The 21623-nt window shown below is 39.2% G+C and overlaps 1 protein-coding gene across 1 annotated transcript in view; it reads left to right on the forward strand.

Moving 5' to 3' along the window:
* Positions 1–20605, forward strand: part of LOC106572374 (metalloprotease TIKI1) — a 181371-nt gene extending 160766 nt beyond the window's left edge. The window contains exons 6-7 of the mRNA XM_082957000.1: positions 3588–3869; positions 18851–20605. Coding sequence (XP_082813126.1) covers positions 3588–3869; positions 18851–19085 — 517 coding nt within the window. The 3' untranslated portion in view covers positions 19086–20605. The remainder of the gene's footprint in view (positions 1–3587; positions 3870–18850) is intronic.
* Positions 20606–21623: the final 1018 nt, after the last annotated feature.

The following is a 21623-nucleotide window of genomic DNA, read 5'->3' on the forward strand; positions in this document are numbered from 1 at the left end:
ACAGCTCCTCCACTCCACACAGCTCCTCCACTCCACACAGCTCCTCCCTCCACTCTACACAGCTCCTCCACTCCACACAGCTCCTCCACTCCACACAGCTCCTCCACTCCACACAGCTCCTCCACTCCACACAGCTCCTCCCTCCACTCTTCACAGCTCCTCCACTCCACACAGCTCCTCCACTCCACACAGCTCCTCCACTCCACACAGCTCCTCCCTCCACTCCACACAGCTCCTCCCTCCACTCCACACAGCTCCTCCCTCCACTCCACACAGCTCCGCCCTCCACTCCACACAGCTCCTCCACTCCACACAGCTCCTCCCTCCACTCAACACAGCTCCTCCACTCCACACAGCTCCTCCACTCCACACAGCTCCTCCACTCCACACAGCTCCTCCACTCCACACAGCTCCTCCCTCCACTCTACACAGCTCCTCCACTCCACACAGCTCCTCCACTCCACACAGCTCCTCCACTCCACACAGCTCCTCCACTCCACACTGCTCCTCCACTCCACACAGCTCCTCCACTCCACACAGCTCCTCCCTCCACTCTACACAGCTCCTCCACTCCACACAGCTCCTCCACTCCACACAGCTCCTCCACTCCACACAGCTCCTCCACTCCACACAGCTCCTCCCTCCACTCCACACAGCTCCTCCACTCCACACAGCTCCTCCACTCCACACAGCTCCTCCACTCCATACAGCTCCTCCCTCCACTCTACACAGCTCCTCCACTCCACACAGCTCCTCCACTCCACACAGCTCCTCCACTCCACACAGCTCCTCCACTCCACACAGCTCCTCCCTCCACTCTACACAGCTCCTCCACTCCACACAGCTCCTCCACTCCACACAGCTCCTCCACTCCACACAGCTCCTCCCTCCACTCTACACAGCTCCTCCACTCCACACAGCTCCTCCATTCCACACAGCTCCTCCCTCCACTCCACACAGCTCTCCCTCCACTCCACACAGCTTCTCCCTCCACTCCACACAGCTCCGCCCTCCACTCCACACAGCTCCTCCACTCCACACAGCTCCTCCCTCCACTCCACACAGCTCCTCCACTCCACACAGCTCCTCCACTCCACACAGCTCCTCCCTCCACTCCACACAGCTCCTCCCTCCACTCCACACAGCTCCTCCACTCCACACAGCTCCTCCACTCCACACAGCTCCTCCCTCCACTCCACACAGCTCCTCCACTCCACACAGCTCCTCCACTCCACACAGCTCCTCCCTCCACTCCACACAGCTCCTCCCTCCACTCCACACAGCTCCTCCACTCCACACAGCTCCTCCACTCCACACAGCTCCTCCCTCCACTCCACACAGCTCCTCCACTCCACACAGCTCCTCCACTCCACACAGCTCCTCCACTCCACACAGCTCCTCCCTCCACTCTACACAGCTCCTCCACTCCACACAGCTCCTCCACTCCACACAGCTCCTCCACTCCACACAGCTCCTCCCTCCACTCTACACAGCTCCTCCACTCCACACAGCTCCTCCATTCCACACAGCTCCTCCCTCCACTCCACACAGCTCTCCCTCCACTCCACACAGCTTCTCCCTCCACTCCACACAGCTCCGCCCTCCACTCCACACAGCTCCTCCACTCCACACAGCTCCTCCCTCCACTCCACACAGCTCCTCCACTCCACACATCTCCTCCACTCCACACAGCTCCTCCCTCCACTCCACACAGCTCCTCCCTCCACTCCACACAGCTCCTCCCTACACTCCACACAGCTCCTCCACTCCACACAGCTCCTCCCTCCACTCCACACAGCTCCTCCCTCCACTCCACACAGCTCCTCCACTCCACACAGCTCCTCCACTCTACACAGCTCCTCCCTCCACTCCACACAGCTCCTCCCTCCACTCCACACAGCTCCTCCACTCCACACAGCTCCTCCCTCCACTCCACACAGCTCCTCCACTCTACACAGCTCCTCCCTCCACTCCACACAGCTCCTCCACTCCACACAGCTCCTCCACTCTACACAGCTCCTCCCTCCACTCCACACAGCTCCTCCACTCCACACAGCTCCTCCACTCTACACAGCTCCTCCCTCCACTCCACACAGCTCCTCCACTCTACACAGCTCCTCCACTCTAAAAAAAAAGAAAAAAAGCTAAGCTGTCATCAAGGTAAAGGCTACTTTGAAGAATCTCAAACACAATTTTGAGATTTGTTTAACACTTTTTTGGTTACTACATGAAACCATATGTGTTATTTCATAGTTTTGATGTCTTCACTATTATTCTACAATGTAGAAAATAGTAAAAATAAAGAAAAACCTTTGATTGAGTAGGTGTGTCTAAACTTTTCACTGGAACTGTATATGCTGTGTTAAGCCTACACAATGCTTTGCTTGCAGTTTATATCTTCTCCTGTCTGCTTGTCCAGTCTCCCTGGATGGCGATCTCTTTCCTATCTTCTCCTGTCTGCTTGTCCAGTCTCCCTGGGTGGCTATCTCTTTTTGGTGATCAGTTGTATCTCTTGCCTCGTCTCTCCTGTCTGCTGCATATGGATCTCCGTCCTGTCTCCAACCCCCCAGCACCACCACACAGCTGTATGGATTCTATCTCTAACCCTAACTACTCCCCACGACAGGCCCACACAGATCCTAGATCCCAGACACACGTAGAGAGGAGATGAGATGGTGAAGATAGGGTTTTACCCTAGTTAAAAGAATCCCCTTATCACAAGTTAAAATGTTAGATACTGCATGTCCTCTCCTGAGCTTTTTCTCTTTCACTCTCTCTCTCTCTCTCTGTTAGTCTCTCTCTCTCTATATATCTCCCTTTTTTACACACACACACACTTCACACACACACACACACACACACATTGCATTTTTCTGAAATGAATGGGGACTGGAGATTGGAGTAGATACTGGATGTCTGGAGGGATCGTAAACATCCCATTGCAAATATGCAACAACAAAGTGGTGGTTTTGACCCGTTTTATTTTTTTTTCTCCAGCTCCAATAGATTTCTGTAACGTTTGAAAAATAATTTGAAGCGGTGTCTGTTTAGCTGTGTTTGAATGATGGCCAATGATTCATCAGAAGCAGATGGGTCTGAAGGATAGTTCCTGTGATTCTCCTGGCGTGCTTCAGAAGGATCATACTTCCCCATACGTGTTTTCACCAGTTGCACAGAGGAGCTATGATCAGGGTCGGACTACTGCATTTGGGGCATGAAGCACAGAGAAAATGTTGCAGTTTTTAAGCTAATTTCCTGAAATTCTACACTTTTTTTGCCATGGGGCAGGGATTGTTTGCAGGGATTGTTTTTTGCTGTTTTATAGCTCATCGCTTTTGTTAATATTTTTCCATGATGCTAAGAGAAAATGTTTCTGTTTTAAAGCAAATTTCCTCAAATTCTACACATTTTGCTATACATTTTGCTTCTACACATTTGCCCCCCCTGACTACGACCACCTGTTTGGTTATAAAGTAGTATTTTCCAGACATTGGAAGCTGATGTCAACGGTTCAGATGTTAAATCCAAAATGCATTTGAATGTTCAACTGTTCTTTATTTCTAACATTATTCTCTCCATCACCACAGTCGATTGAAACCCTCTACCGACCAGACGGGTCGTTCTCTGGGTCAGAACCTGGATGAGTCCCCTTACCTGGAGCCTTTCCTCCACGAATTCCATGACGAGGAGCAACAGCACCCTCTGCAGGACAACCCACTACCCCACATACTGCTGCCGCCTCATCGCTCCCACAGCCTGGAGCTGATGGACACGCTGGACCGCAAGCTGAAGCAGAAACGACGAACCAAACAGAGGAAACATCAGAGAAACGGACAGTTTAATGACCTCTGGGTCCGCATCGAAGAGAGGTGAGAGAGGAGCAGTCGCTGTGTATTACTGTGTACTACTGTGTATTACTGTGTACTACTGTGTACTGTTAATAGTTCTTAAAGTCTTGAGTATCAGAATTCTACCAGAACAGTGTGTAACAGTCCTGTGTGGCTCAGTTGATAACAGTGTGACGTTAGGTAACCAAAGTTATGTGTTTAATTCCCACAGAGAACATGTACGCATGTTAAATGTATGTACTCGCTGTATTGGGTCGGCAGGGTAGCCTAGTGGTTAGAGTGTTGGGCCAGTAACCGGAAAGGTTGCTAGATCGAATCCCTGAGCTGACAAGGTAAAACATCTGTCGTTCTTCCCCCCTGAACAAGGCAGTTCCCTGTTAGGCTGTCATTGTGAATAAGAATTTGTTCTTAACTGACTTGCCTAGTTAAATAAAATAAAACATTTAATTGGAAGTCACTTTGGCTAAGAGCGTCAGCTAAATGGAATATATTAAATTACTATGGGTGGTAACTGGCATACCAGTAATTTATGATGATGTATGTTCCTAAGAATGGGGAAGGGCATAGAGAGAGAAGTATTGAATTCACATGTCAGGTAAATGTCAAGACAGTCCAAGGGGTTAAGTATCAGGTAGGTATCACTTCCCTGCCCGCTCTGTCTACAGGATTTACCCTCTAACTGACACCTTCTGTTAGAAACCCTGCAGGCACAACCACCCATCATATCACATCACAGACGCCCCATACGATATGTTTCCTCCTTCTGGACTGGTTCTCTACTGGTTCAGTGTTATGGATCCTAAGGAAAGGAAATAGGTTGTTGCTACCGGCGAGAGATCTTTGTGACGAAAACATGATCTTTTAAAAAAATAAAAAATAAAATATATATATATACTTATACGATCACAAAGAGAGTATTGTTGAATTTGCCATGAAGAATAACCACACAATTGTTACTCGGTTAATTCTCTGACTGACTGGTTGGTATATTTATAAATATAAAGGCCAGTTTCCTAAACCTGGACTGAAAAGCATGCTCAATGGAAATGTCAATTGAAAGGTCTTTTTAGTCCTGAAATGAAAATAACTTGAATGTTTATAAATACATTCCCCCCCCCCCCCCAAAAAAAAAGTCAACTTCAGACGTTTGTATATTATGTCTGAAAAAAAAAATATATATATATATTTTTAAAATGGTACATTATGGTTCATATTCAGGAAAGTAGCCTGCTGGGTTTTCCTCTAAACAGAGAATTGTACAGTGTGTTTCCAGTGTTGGGGAGAGGAAAGGTCTCTCTGGTTGATTTGATGCGTGGCCACATGCAGACATGTCAGACCTGATTATACCTCAACCTCCTGAGTTCACTGGCTCTGCTTTGAAACACAGGTTCAACTAAAATAAACCTGAGATCCGTCCCAAAATGGCACCCTATTCCCTATATAGTGCACTACTTTTAACCAGACTGGGCCTGGAATGACCGTAGGGCTCTGGTCAAAAGTAGTGCGCTATATAGGAAATAGGGTTCCATTTGGGATGCATACCTGCTTATAGGCTCAGTCAGTATTCCAGGCAATAAAACACAGCAGGGGGAGAAAAAAATGAATAATTATTCTGAATGTAACTTTCTAAAATAAGCAGCAAATTCAGGGCTAGGTTATATCCAAGAGAGAGAGAGAGAGAGAGCTGGCTGCTGTAGCCTAGGACAATCAATGAAAAGTAAACATGATTAACGACTAACATATGTGATGGAAAGAGCCTAATTAAATATGCTGGGTAAATGATGCTTCTGGTCAGTTGTCATTGCTTCCCAAATGACTTCGTATGCCTATGGGCCCCGGTGCACTATCTTAGGGAATATGGTGCTATTTGGGACTCAGTTCTAGTCATCACAGGCCCGCTGACTTCTGGCCCATTATGCCTTCACCATTTGACCAGTTCAGTCCTCAATAAATACCAAAATTGTCAAATCACAACCTCAATTGAAACATTGCTCATTAATTTAATTCCAGTTTAGAATTCAACCTATTTTTTTATTTTCTTTACTAATGGGAGGTAGTTACTTGGGCTGAATTTCTCTCTACCAATAGTGGCAGGTCGGAGGAACCTGTCCGTTTGTTGTGATTGGCAGAGTCCCAATAAGCCCGTACTGAGATAATGGATCTAACAGGCGTACATCAAACAGACTGTACATGCTTTACAATCTTCAGTAATTTGTTTCTGGATTCGTTCTGATCAGGCTGATGATTTCCAGAGTTCTAACAAACTAGGTTCTAACGTTCTGGAATTATCTGTTTGACATCATTATGTAGCATTAGCAGCTAAACTAGGAACAATCTCAATGTTTGACATCATTATGTAGCATTAGCAGCTAAACTAGGAACAATCTCAATGTTTGACATCGTTATGTAGCATTAGCAGCTAAACTAGGAACAATCTCAATGTTTGACATCATTATGTAGCATTAGCAGCTAAACTAGGAACAGTATTAATGTTTGACATCATTATGTAGCATTAGCAGCTAAACTAGGAACAGTATTAATGTTTGACATCATTATGTAGCATTAGCAGCTAAACTAGGAACAATCTCAATGTTTGACATCATTATGTAGCATTAGCAGCTAAACTAGGAACAATCTCAATGTTTGACATCGTTATGTAGAATTAGCAGCTAAACTAGGAACAGTATTAATGTTTGATATCATCATGTAGCATTAGCAGCTAAACTAGGAACAGTATTAATGTTTGACATCATTATGTAGCATTAGCAGCTAAACTAGGAACAGTATTAATGTTTGACATCATTATGTAGCATTAGCAGCTAAACCAGGAACAGTATTAATGTTTGACATCATTATGTAGCATTAGCAGCTAAACTAGGAACAATCTCAATGTTTGACATCATTATGTAGCATTAGCAGCTAAACTAGGAACAATCTCAATGTTTGACATCATTATGTAGCATTAGCAGCTAAACTAGGAACAGTATTAATGTTTGACATCATCATGTAGCATTAGCAGCTAAACTAGGAACAGTATTAATGTTTGACATCATTATGTAGCATTAGCAGCTAAACTAGGAACAATCTCAATGTTTGACATCATTATGTAGCATTAGCAGCTAAACTAGGAACAGCATTCATGTTTGACATCATCATGTAGCATTAGCAGCTAAACTAGGAACAATCTCAATGTTTGACATCATTATGTAGCATTAGCAGCTAAACTAGGAACAGTATTAATGTTTGACATCATTATGTAGCATTAGCAGCTAAACTAGGAACAATCTCAATGTTTGACATCATTATGTAGCATTAGCAGCTAAACTAGGAACAGTATTAATGTTTGACATCATTATGTAGCATTAGCAGCTAAGCTAGGAACAGTCTCAATGTTTGACATCATTATGTAGCATTAGCAGCTAAACTAGGAACAATCTCAATGTTTGACATCATTATGTAGCATTAGCAGCTAAACTAGGAACAGTATTAATGTTTGATATCATCATGTAACATTAGCAGCTAAACCAGGAACAGTATTAATGTTTGACATCATTATGTAGCATTAGCAGCTAAACTAGGAACAATCTCAATGTTTGACATCATTATGTAGCATTAGCAGCTAAACTAGGAACAATCTCAATGTTTGACATCATTATGTAGCATTAGCAGCTAAACTAGGAACAGTATTAATGTTTGACATCATTATGTAGCATTAGCAGCTAAACTAGGAACAATCTCAATGTTTGACATCGTTATGTAGAATTAGCAGCTAAACTAGGAACAGTATTAATGTTTGACATCATTATGTAGCATTAGCAGCTAAACTAGGAACAGTATTAATGTTTGACATCATTATGTAGCATTAGCAGCTAAACTAGGAACAATCTCAATGTTTGACATCGTTATGTAGAATTAGCAGCTAAACTAGGAACAGTATTAATGTTTGACATCATTATGTAGCATTAGCAGCTGAACTAGGAACAGTATTAATGTTTGACATCGTTATGTAGCATTAGCAGCTAAACTAGGAACAGTATTAATGTTTGACATCATTATGTAGCATTAGCAGCTAAACTAGGAACAGTATTAATGTTTGACATCATTATGTAGCATTAGCAGCTAAACTAGGAACAGTATTAATGTTTGACATCATTATGTAGCATTAGCAGCTAAACTAGGAACAATCTCAATGTTTGACATCATTATGTAGCATTAGCAGCTAAACTAGGAACAATCTCAATGTTTGACATCATTATGTAGCATTAGCAGCTAAACTAGGAACAGTATTAATGTTTGACATCATTATGTAGCATTAGCAGCTAAACTAGGAACAATCTCAATGTTTGACATCGTTATGTAGAATTAGCAGCTAAACTAGGAACAGTATTAATGTTTGACATCATTATGTAGCATTAGCAGCTAAACTAGGAACAGTATTAATGTTTGACATCATTATGTAGCATTAGCAGCTAAACTAGGAACAATCTCAATGTTTGACATCGTTATGTAGAATTAGCAGCTAAACTAGGAACAGTATTAATGTTTGACATCATTATGTAGCATTAGCAGCTGAACTAGGAACAGTATTAATGTTTGACATCGTTATGTAGCATTAGCAGCTAAACTAGGAACAGTATTAATGTTTGACATCATTATGTAGCATTAGCAGCTAAACTAGGAACAGTATTAATGTTTGACATCAGTATGTAGCATTAGCAGCTAAACTAGGAACAATCTCAATGTTTGACATCATTATGTAGCATTAGCAGCTAAACTAGGAACAGTATTAATGTTTGACATCATTATGTAGCATTAGCAGCTAAACTAGGAACAGTATTAATGTTTGAAATCATTATGTAGCATTAGCAGCTAAACTAGGAACAATCTCAATGTTTGACATCATTATGTAGCATTAGCAGCTAAACTAGGAACAGTATTAATGTTTGACATCATCATGTAGCATTAGCAGCTAAACTAGGAACAGTATTAATGTTTGACATCATTATGTAGCATTAGCAGCTAAACTAGGAACAATCTCAATGTTTGACATCATTATGTAGCATTAGCAGCTAAACTAGGAACAGCATTCATGTTTGACATCATCATGTAGCATTAGCAGCTAAACTAGGAACAATCTCAATGTTTGACATCATTATGTAGCATTAGCAGCTAAACTAGGAACAGTATTAATGTTTGACATCATTATGTAGCATTAGCAGCTAAACTAGGAACAGTATTAATGTTTGACATCATTATGTAGCATTAGTAGCTAAACTAGGAACAATCTCAATGTTTGACATCATTATGTAGCATTAGCAGCTAAACTAGGAACAATCTCAATGTTTGACATCGTTATGTAGAATTAGCAGCTAAACTAGGAACAGTATTAATGTTTGATATCATCATGTAGCATTAGCAGCTAAACTAGGAACAGTATTAATGTTTGACATCATTATGTAGCATTAGCAGTTAAACTAGGAACAGTATTAATGTTTGACATCATTATGTAGCATTAGCAGCTAAACCAGGAACAGTATTAATGTTTGACATCATTATGTAGCATTAGCAGCTAAACTAGGAACAATCTCAATGTTTGACATCACTATGTAGCATTAGCAGCTAAACTAGGAACAATCTCAATGTTTGACATCATTATGTAGCATTAGCAGCTAAACTAGGAACAGTATTAATGTTTGACATCATCATGTAGCATTAGCAGCTAAACTAGGAACAGTATTAATGTTTGACATCATTATGTAGCATTAGCAGCTAAACTAGGAACAATCTCAATGTTTGACATCATTATGTAGCATTAGCAGCTAAACTAGGAACAGCATTCATGTTTGACATCATCATGTAGCATTAGCAGCTAAACTAGGAACAATCTCAATGTTTGACATCATTATGTAGCATTAGCAGCTAAACTAGGAACAGTATTAATGTTTGACATCATTATGTAGCATTAGCAGCTAAACTAGGAACAATCTCAATGTTTGACATCATTATGTAGCATTAGCAGCTAAACTAGGAACAGTATTAATGTTTGACATCATTATGTAGCATTAGCAGCTAAGCTAGGAACAGTCTCAATGTTTGACATCATTATGTAGCATTAGCAGCTGAACTAGGAACAGTATTAATGTTTGATATCATCATGTAACATTAGCAGCTAAACCAGGAACAGTATTAATGTTTGACATCATTATGTAGCATTAGCAGCTAAACTAGGAACAATCTCAATGTTTGACATCATTATGTAGCATTAGCAGCTAAACTAGGAACAATCTCAATGTTTGACATCGTTATGTAGAATTAGCAGCTAAACTAGGAACAGTATTAATGTTTGATATCATCATGTAGCATTAGCAGCTAAACTAGGAACAGTATTAATGTTTGACATCATTATGTAGCATTAGCAGCTAAACTAGGAACAATCTCAATGTTTGACATCATTATGTAGCATTAGCAGCTAAACTAGGAACAATCTCAATGTTTGACATCGTTATGTAGAATTAGCAGCTAAACTAGGAACAGTATTAATGTTTGATATCATCATGTAGCATTAGCAGCTAAACTAGGAACAGTATTAATGTTTGACATCATTATGTAGCATTAGCAGCTAAACTAGGAACAGTATTAATGTTTGACATCATTATGTAGCATTAGCAGCTAAACCAGGAACAGTATTAATGTTTGACATCATTATGTAGCATTAGCAGCTAAACTAGGAACAATCTCAATGTTTGACATCATTATGTAGCATTAGCAGCTAAACTAGGAACAATCTCAATGTTTGACATCATTATGTAGCATTAGCAGCTAAACTAGGAACAGTATTAATGTTTGACATCATCATGTAGCATTAGCAGCTAAACTAGGAACAGTATTAATGTTTGACATCATTATGTAGCATTAGCAGCTAAACTAGGAACAATCTCAATGTTTGACATCATTATGTAGCATTAGCAGCTAAACTAGGAACAGCATTCATGTTTGACATCATCATGTAGCATTAGCAGCTAAACTAGGAACAATCTCAATGTTTGACATCATTATGTAGCATTAGCAGCTAAACTAGGAACAGTATTAATGTTTGACATCATTATGTAGCATTAGCAGCTAAACTAGGAACAATCTCAATGTTTGACATCATTATGTAGCATTAGCAGCTAAACTAGGAACAGTATTAATGTTTGACATCATTATGTAGCATTAGCAGCTAAGCTAGGAACAGTCTCAATGTTTGACATCATTATGTAGCATTAGCAGCTAAACTAGGAACAATCTCAATGTTTGACATCATTATGTAGCATTAGCAGCTAAACTAGGAACAGTATTAATGTTTGATATCATCATGTAACATTAGCAGCTAAACCAGGAACAGTATTAATGTTTGACATCATTATGTAGCATTAGCAGCTAAACTAGGAACAATCTCAATGTTTGACATCATTATGTAGCATTAGCAGCTAAACTAGGAACAATCTCAATGTTTGACATCATTATGTAGCATTAGCAGCTAAACTAGGAACAGTATTAATGTTTGACATCATTATGTAGCATTAGCAGCTAAACTAGGAACAATCTCAATGTTTGACATCGTTATGTAGAATTAGCAGCTAAACTAGGAACAGTATTAATGTTTGACATCATTATGTAGCATTAGCAGCTAAACTAGGAACAGTATTAATGTTTGACATCATTATGTAGCATTAGCAGCTAAACTAGGAACAATCTCAATGTTTGACATCGTTATGTAGAATTAGCAGCTAAACTAGGAACAGTATTAATGTTTGACATCATTATGTAGCATTAGCAGCTGAACTAGGAACAGTATTAATGTTTGACATCGTTATGTAGCATTAGCAGCTAAACTAGGAACAGTATTAATGTTTGACATCATTATGTAGCATTAGCAGCTAAACTAGGAACAGTATTAATGTTTGACATCATTATGTAGCATTAGCAGCTAAACTAGGAACAGTATTAATGTTTGACATCATTATGTAGCATTAGCAGCTAAACTAGGAACAATCTCAATGTTTGACATCATTATGTAGCATTAGCAGCTAAACTAGGAACAATCTCAATGTTTGACATCATTATGTAGCATTAGCAGCTAAACTAGGAACAGTATTAATGTTTGACATCATTATGTAGCATTAGCAGCTAAACTAGGAACAATCTCAATGTTTGACATCGTTATGTAGAATTAGCAGCTAAACTAGGAACAGTATTAATGTTTGACATCATTATGTAGCATTAGCAGCTAAACTAGGAACAGTATTAATGTTTGACATCATTATGTAGCATTAGCAGCTAAACTAGGAACAATCTCAATGTTTGACATCGTTATGTAGAATTAGCAGCTAAACTAGGAACAGTATTAATGTTTGACATCATTATGTAGCATTAGCAGCTGAACTAGGAACAGTATTAATGTTTGACATCGTTATGTAGCATTAGCAGCTAAACTAGGAACAGTATTAATGTTTGACATCATTATGTAGCATTAGCAGCTAAACTAGGAACAGTATTAATGTTTGACATCAGTATGTAGCATTAGCAGCTAAACTAGGAACAATCTCAATGTTTGACATCATTATGTAGCATTAGCAGCTAAACTAGGAACAGTATTAATGTTTGACATCATTATGTAGCATTAGCAGCTAAACTAGGAACAGTATTAATGTTTGAAATCATTATGTAGCATTAGCAGCTAAACTAGGAACAATCTCAATGTTTGACATCATTATGTAGCATTAGCAGCTAAACTAGGAACAGTATTAATGTTTGACATCATCATGTAGCATTAGCAGCTAAACTAGGAACAGTATTAATGTTTGACATCATTATGTAGCATTAGCAGCTAAACTAGGAACAATCTCAATGTTTGACATCATTATGTAGCATTAGCAGCTAAACTAGGAACAGCATTCATGTTTGACATCATCATGTAGCATTAGCAGCTAAACTAGGAACAATCTCAATGTTTGACATCATTATGTAGCATTAGCAGCTAAACTAGGAACAGTATTAATGTTTGACATCATTATGTAGCATTAGCAGCTAAACTAGGAACAGTATTAATCTTTGACATCATTATGTAGCATTAGTAGCTAAACTAGGAACAATCTCAATGTTTGACATCATTATGTAGCATTAGCAGCTAAACTAGGAACAATCTCAATGTTTGACATCGTTATGTAGAATTAGCAGCTAAACTAGGAACAGTATTAATGTTTGATATCATCATGTAGCATTAGCAGCTAAACTAGGAACAGTATTAATGTTTGACATCATTATGTAGCATTAGCAGTTAAACTAGGAACAGTATTAATGTTTGACATCATTATGTAGCATTAGCAGCTAAACCAGGAACAGTATTAATGTTTGACATCATTATGTAGCATTAGCAGCTAAACTAGGAACAATCTCAATGTTTGACATCACTATGTAGCATTAGCAGCTAAACTAGGAACAATCTCAATGTTTGACATCATTATGTAGCATTAGCAGCTAAACTAGGAACAGTATTAATGTTTGACATCATCATGTAGCATTAGCAGCTAAACTAGGAACAGTATTAATGTTTGACATCATTATGTAGCATTAGCAGCTAAACTAGGAACAATCTCAATGTTTGACATCATTATGTAGCATTAGCAGCTAAACTAGGAACAGCATTCATGTTTGACATCATCATGTAGCATTAGCAGCTAAACTAGGAACAATCTCAATGTTTGACATCATTATGTAGCATTAGCAGCTAAACTAGGAACAGTATTAATGTTTGACATCATTATGTAGCATTAGCAGCTAAACTAGGAACAATCTCAATGTTTGACATCATTATGTAGCATTAGCAGCTAAACTAGGAACAGTATTAATGTTTGACATCATTATGTAGCATTAGCAGCTAAGCTAGGAACAGTCTCAATGTTTGACATCATTATGTAGCATTAGCAGCTGAACTAGGAACAGTATTAATGTTTGATATCATCATGTAACATTAGCAGCTAAACCAGGAACAGTATTAATGTTTGACATCATTATGTAGCATTAGCAGCTAAACTAGGAACAATCTCAATGTTTGACATCATTATGTAGCATTAGCAGCTAAACTAGGAACAATCTCAATGTTTGACATCGTTATGTAGAATTAGCAGCTAAACTAGGAACAGTATTAATGTTTGACATCATTATGTAGCATTAGCAGCTAAACTAGGAACAGTATTAATGTTTGACATCATTATGTAGCATTAGCAGCTAAACTAGGAACAATCTCAATGTTTGACATCGTTATGTAGAATTAGCAGCTAAACTAGGAACAGTATTAATGTTTGACATCATTATGTAGCATTAGCAGCTGAACTAGGAACAGTATTAATGTTTGACATCGTTATGTAGCATTAGCAGCTAAACTAGGAACAGTATTAATGTTTGACATCATTATGTAGCATTAGCAGCTAAACTAGGAACAGTATTAATGTTTGACATCATTATGTAGCATTAGCAGCTAAACTAGGAACAGTATTAATGTTTGACATCATTATGTAGCATTAGCAGCTAAACTAGGAACAATCTCAATGTTTGACATCATTATGTAGCATTAGCAGCTAAACTAGGAACAATCTCAATGTTTGACATCATTATGTAGCATTAGCAGCTAAACTAGGAACAGTATTAATGTTTGACATCATTATGTAGCATTAGCAGCTAAACTAGGAACAATCTCAATGTTTGACATCGTTATGTAGAATTAGCAGCTAAACTAGGAACAGTATTAATGTTTGACATCATTATGTAGCATTAGCAGCTAAACTAGGAACAGTATTAATGTTTGACATCATTATGTAGCATTAGCAGCTAAACTAGGAACAATCTCAATGTTTGACATCGTTATGTAGAATTAGCAGCTAAACTAGGAACAGTATTAATGTTTGACATCATTATGTAGCATTAGCAGCTGAACTAGGAACAGTATTAATGTTTGACATCGTTATGTAGCATTAGCAGCTAAACTAGGAACAGTATTAATGTTTGACATCATTATGTAGCATTAGCAGCTAAACTAGGAACAGTATTAATGTTTGACATCAGTATGTAGCATTAGCAGCTAAACTAGGAACAATCTCAATGTTTGACATCATTATGTAGCATTAGCAGCTAAACTAGGAACAGTATTAATGTTTGACATCATTATGTAGCATTAGCAGCTAAACTAGGAACAGCATTAATGTTTGACATCATTATGTAGCATTAGCAGCTAAACTAGGAACAATCTCAATGTTTGACATCATTATGTAGCATTAGCAGCTAAACTAGGAACAGTATTAATGTTTGACATCATCATGTAGCATTAGCAGCTAAACTAGGAACAGTATTAATGTTTGACATCATTATGTAGCATTAGCAGCTAAACTAGGAACAATCTCAATGTTTGACATCATTATGTAGCATTAGCAGCTAAACTAGGAACAGCATTCATGTTTGACATCATCATGTAGCATTAGCAGCTAAACTAGGAACAATCTCAATGTTTGACATCATTATGTAGCATTAGCAGCTAAACTAGGAACAGTATTAATGTTTGACATCATTATGTAGCATTAGCAGCTAAACTAGGAACAATCTCAATGTTTGACATCATTATGTAGCATTAGCAGCTAAACTAGGAACAGTATTAATGTTTGACATCATTATGTAGCATTAGCAGCTAAGCTAGGAACAGTCTCAATGTTTGACATCATTATGTAGCATTAGCAGCTAAACTAGGAACAATCTCAATGTTTGACATCATTATGTAGCATTAGCAGCTAAACTAGGAACAGTATTAATGTTTGACATCATTATGTAGCATTAGCAGCTAAACTAGGAACAGTATTAATGTTTGGCTCCTCTATATCTGCCTGGGTAAATAACTCCTCTATATCTGACTGGGTAAATAACTCCTCTATATCTGACTGGGTAAATAACTCCTCTATATCTGACTGGGTAAATAACTCCTCTATATCTGACTGGGTAAATAACACCTCTATATCTGACTGGGTAAATAACTCCTCTATATCTGACTGGGTAAATAACTCCTCTACTCTGACTGGGTAAATAACTCCTCTATATCTGACTGGGTAAATAACTCCTCTATATCTGACTGGGTAAATAACTCCTCTACTCTGACTGGGTAAATAACTCCTCTACTCTGACTGGGTAAATAACTCCTCTACTCTGACTGGGTAAATAACTCCTCTATATCCGACTGGGTAAATAACACCTCTATATCTGACTGGGTAAATAACTCCTCTATATCTGCCTGGGTAAATAACTCCTCTATATCTGCCTGGGTAAATAACTCCTCTATATCTGACTGGGTAAATAACTCCTCTATATCTGCCTGGGTGAATAACTCCTCTATATCTGACTGGGTAAATAACTCCTCTATATCTGACTGGGTAAATAACTCTATATCTGACTGGGTAAATAACTCCTCTATATCTGACTGGGTAAATAACTCCTCTATATCTGACTGGGTAAATAACTCCTCTATATCTGACTGGGTAAATAACTCCTCTATATCTGACTGGGTAAATAACTCCTCTATATCTGACTGGGTGAATAACTCCTCTATATCTGACTGGGTGAATAACTCCTCTATATCTGACTGGGTAAATAACTCCTCTATATCTGACTGGGTAAATAACTCCTCTATATCTGACTGGGTAAATAACTCCTCTATATCTGACTGGGTAAATAACTCCTCTATATCTGACTGGGTAAATAACTCCTCTATATCTGACTGGGTAAATAACTCCTCTATATCTGACTGGGTAAGTAACTCCTCTATATCTGACTGGGTAAATAACTCCTCTATATCTGACTGGGTAAATAACTCTATATCTGACTGGGTGAATAACTCCTCTATATCTGACTGGGTAAATAACTCCTCTATATCTGACTGGGTAAATAACTCCTCTATATCTGACTGGGTAAATAACTCCTCTATATCTGACTGGGTAAATAACTCCTCTATATCTGACTGGGTAAATAACTCCTCTATATCTGACTGGGTAAATAACTCCTCTACTCTGACTGGGTAAATAACTCCTCTACTCTGACTGGGTAAATAACTCTATATCTGACTGGGTAAATAACTCCTCTACTCTGACTGGGTAAATAACTCCTCTACTCTGACTGGGTAAATAACTCCTCTACTCTGACTGGGTAAATAACTCCTCTATATCTGACTGGGTAAATAACTCCTCTACTCTGACTGGGTAAATAACTCCTCTATATCTGACTGGGTAAATAACTCCTCTATATCTGACTGGGTAAATAACTCTATATCTGACTGGGTAAATAACTCCTCTATATCTGACTGGGTAAATAACTCCTCTACTCTGACTGGGTAAATAACTCCTCTACTCTGACTGGGTAAATAACTCTATATCTGACTGGGTAAATAACTCCTCTATATCTGACTGGGTAAATAACTCCTCTATATCTGACTGGGTAAATAACTCCTCTATATCTGACTGGGTAAATAACTCCTCTATATCTGACTGGGTAAATAACTCCTCTACTCTGACTGGGTAAATAACTCTATGTCTGACTGGGTAAATAACTTTATATTGAGTTAATGTGGACACAGTAACTGAGACTTGAGCACATGAACCAGGACTCAAGCACTGGGATTCCACTTCAGCCATAGGGACTCAACTCAAGTCTCTCTCTCTCTCTCTCTCGTTTGTTTTGTATGTAATGTATCTATGTAGTCTGAATTAGGAATTTACATGGCCAGATCATTCTTCTATAATATTATTGTTATATATACTGTATATATATATTTGTCATATTTGTGCTGTTGGGAAAGGAGGTTATGTTGAACAGTATTTTTGTAGGACATGGCTATGTTCGTGCACATGGAATTCAGTGATTTATGTTTAGTATAGGTTAATGAAGAAATACAAATGTGATATGACTAAATCACTAGACTAAATCATTATTCAATTGACAAAAATGTGACTAAGACTTAATTATATTTTAATCAAAATGACTAAGACCAGACTAAATAAAATACAAATATATTTAGTTTTTATAATTTGTTTATTGAGGAAAGTCACGTTGAGATTACAGAATGTTTGTTTCAAGGGAGAGTCTGAGACCATGTGATGGCAGGGAATGTGTGACATTATCTCTCAACCCACAGACAGACATAACACACTGATTACTATGCAAGGTGAATCAAACATAACATAACTCCTATCCAAGGTGAATCAAACATAACATAACTCCTATCCAAGGTGAATCAAACATAACATAACTCCTATCCTATCTTAATCTAACATAACATAACTCCTATCCAAGGTGAATCAAACATAACATAACTCCTATCCAAGGTGAATCAAACATAACATAACTCCTATCCAAGGTGAATCAAACATAACATAACTCCTATCCTATCTTAATCTAACATAACATAACTCCTATCCAAGGTGAATCAAACATAACATAACTCCTATCCAAGGTGAATCAAACATAACATAACTCCTATCCAAGGTGAATCAAACATAACATAACTCCTATCCTATCTTAATCTAACATAACATAACTCCTATCCAAGGTGAATCAAACATAACATAACTCCTATCCAAGGTGAATCAAACATAACATAACTCCTATCCTATCTTAATCTAACATAACATAACTCCTATCCAAGGTGAATCAAACATAACATAACTCCTATCCAAGGTGAATCAAACATAACATAACTCCTATCCAAGGTGAATCAAACATAACATAACTCCTATCCTATCTTAATCTAACATAACATAACTCCTATCCAAGGTGAATCAAACATAACATAACTCCTATCCTATCTTAATCTAACATAACATAACTCCTATCCAATCTTAATCTAACATAACTCCTATCCAATCTTAATCTAACATAACTCCTATCCAATCTTAATCTAACATGTAATCCTCTTCTCTGTTGTTTCTCAGCACCACAGTCCAGTTTCCTCCTCCTCCTCCTCCTCCTCTGGTGCGTATCACCAACGGTTACGTCACCGTAGGACCTCACCACCATGACCTTGAAAGAGGCCTCGCCCATGGCCACGACAGAACCAATCACCACAGGTGGTCGTCAGGCTGCTCCGCCTCCACGCCGCTGTCTGTCATCTGGTTGCAGTTAACAGTGTTGGTTCACACCTGGACTCTGGTAGTAACACTAGTCTGAAGCATGAGGTTGTTGGTTAAACTTTTGCACACAAACTGGAAAACAATCCTTATCAATCTATTTCAAAAACACTGTAATTCTGTATACTGTTAACGGTGTTGGGTGACATCTGGACTGCAGATCTATTGCAGAAGGTTATTGGTTCAAAACCCTCCTGCTCTCATCTGGACTAGTAGTAGATCTAGTACAGGAGGTTCCTGGCTCAAAACCCTCCTGCTCTCATCTGGACTCCGTTAGCAGATCTAGTACTATAATCAATGTTAGTTCACATCTGGACTCTGCATAACTAGTGCAGGAGGTTCCTGGTTCAAACCCCTCCTGCTCTCATCTGGACTCTAGTAGTAGATCTAGTACAGGAGGTTCCTGGTTCAAAACCCTCCTGCTCTCATCTGGACTCCGTTAGCAGATCTAGTACTATAATCAATGTTAGTTCACATCTGGACTCTGCATAACTAGTGCAGGAGGTTCCTGGTTCAAACCCCTCCTGCTCTCATCTGGACTCTAGTAGTAGATCTAGTACAGGAGGTTCCTGGTTCAAAACCCTCCTGCTCTCATCTGGACTCTGCATAACTAGTACAGGAGGTTCCTGGTTCAAAACCCTTTCAGCTCTTAAACTGGAAGGAAAGGAATCATCTTTTTCAACACACAATGAGGTGAATCCTAACTTCAAGTGAAAATCGGACATACTGTAAGTAGAAGTTCGCATTCGCTCAAATCAGTCTAGACTGAATCTTATTACCTTTAATTTAGTACTTTATTTTGACCCCCCCAAAAAATACAAATATATTATTAAGAACCCAAACAGCTCTTTACTCTTACTTTACTTCCAACCCTCTTCATTTATTCTTCTCTTTTTGAAGAATGTGTTTTGTATCGCGTAATACTGTGGGAATTGTATATATCTACATATTCTAGATTGTATTTTAGAAATATGACATTGAAAATGGTTGAATGTGTTTTTGTTTGTTGTTGTTTATAAATAGATACAGTGTATTTTTTGAGACTAAAGCTGGTACTAACCACCATACCCTGTATTTGGTAGCCTGGTCCCATAGCCTGGTCACCTGATCTGCTTGTGCTGTCTTGCTAACTCCTATGGTCATTGTCACCTTAGGAGTTGGCAAGGACAACACAACCAGATGTGGATCCAGGCTATGTCCGTGGTTGAATGGTGATATGGGTGAGGGGGAGAACCCATACGAAACCGGTTACCGATGGTTTGTTGTTTTGTCTTTGCTGAGAGAATTACGTTTTATGTTTTTACATAGAGATTATTTGTTTAATTTATTTAACTATATAGTTGGTAAGTAATCTTAACATGCGTTATGACAGTTGTTGTTCATCCCAATGTGATGTGTTCGTTCTCTCTCCAGCCTAAGAGTCAAGTCAACACCAATTTGTTGGATGTTCATGAGATGACTTTATCTTGTTGTAGGTCACTGACATTTCAATTGTGTGGCGTGAGATTATTGTAATATTTTTGCTGTAACGTTAAACAATAAAATATGTATCTAGTTAAATGTTTGATTCAGATGTTTTTTGTTAGAACGTTCCACACCATTAACAATAAGTCTTCGCGCAAAGTGAATTTCATAAAGTCATTGATTACAAGTACACACAATACCGTGTCTCATAAGATGTAAGGGCTCAGACACATAGACATACTTAGTGCTTCTGCCCAGAGTGTCGGCAGTTCTGCCCAGAGTGTCGGCAGTTCTGCCCAGAGTGTCGGCAGTTCTGCCCAGAGTGTCGGCAGTTCTGCCCAGAGTGTCGTTCTGCCCAGAGTGTCGTTTCTGCCCAGAGTGTCGGCAGTTCTGCCCAGAGTGTCGGCAGTTCTGCCCAGAGCGTCGGCAGTTCTGCCCAGAGCGTCGGCAGTTCTGCCCAGAGCGTCGGCAGTTCTGCCCAGAGCGTCGGCAGTTCTGCCCAGAGTGTCGGCAGTTTAACTCATTGTTGTTCACATAGTGCAGCTCCACCACCGATTTAATATAATCCAAACACAGACCACAAGGTGGCAGTAGCTTGTTTGGCTTGTGCCTGTTGCAGATAGCTAATGTCAGCTAACTAGCTAGCAAGCTGCGTTAATGTTGTGGCTATCTAGCTATAATTTGTAGTAAAGCCCTTGTTGATAGTCAGGTCGCTACACAGCAGGTACTTTTTTTACTCTAGCAAAAGAAGGAACGGCCTCCGAACTCAGTATGCTGGCAGTAGTACCTATCGGCAGTCAGATTTATCTGTGTGTCTCACCGCTAACAACACTAGCACAATCTGTAATCGACCAGCAAAAAAATCATTGATTTGATGATTCCGAATTCAAGGATCATGTAAGCCTAATAGAGTATTTAACTCAAAAGATAGACCATCAATCAGTACGATTTTAATTTTTTTTTTTTTTTATCTAACCTTTATTGAACCACGCAGTCCCATTGAGGTCAGAAGACTTCTTCGTAAGGGAGTTGAGCAGCACATTCAACAGACTATCTGTGTTTAATCCACAAAGCCATCGTTCTCCCCGGTCTGTTAGAGTACGGTGCAGGCCCA

Source organism: Salmo salar, chromosome 01 (genome assembly GCF_965601325.2).
Source record: "Salmo salar chromosome 01, fSalSal1, whole genome shotgun sequence".
NCBI classification, from domain to species: domain Eukaryota; kingdom Metazoa; phylum Chordata; class Actinopteri; order Salmoniformes; family Salmonidae; genus Salmo; species Salmo salar.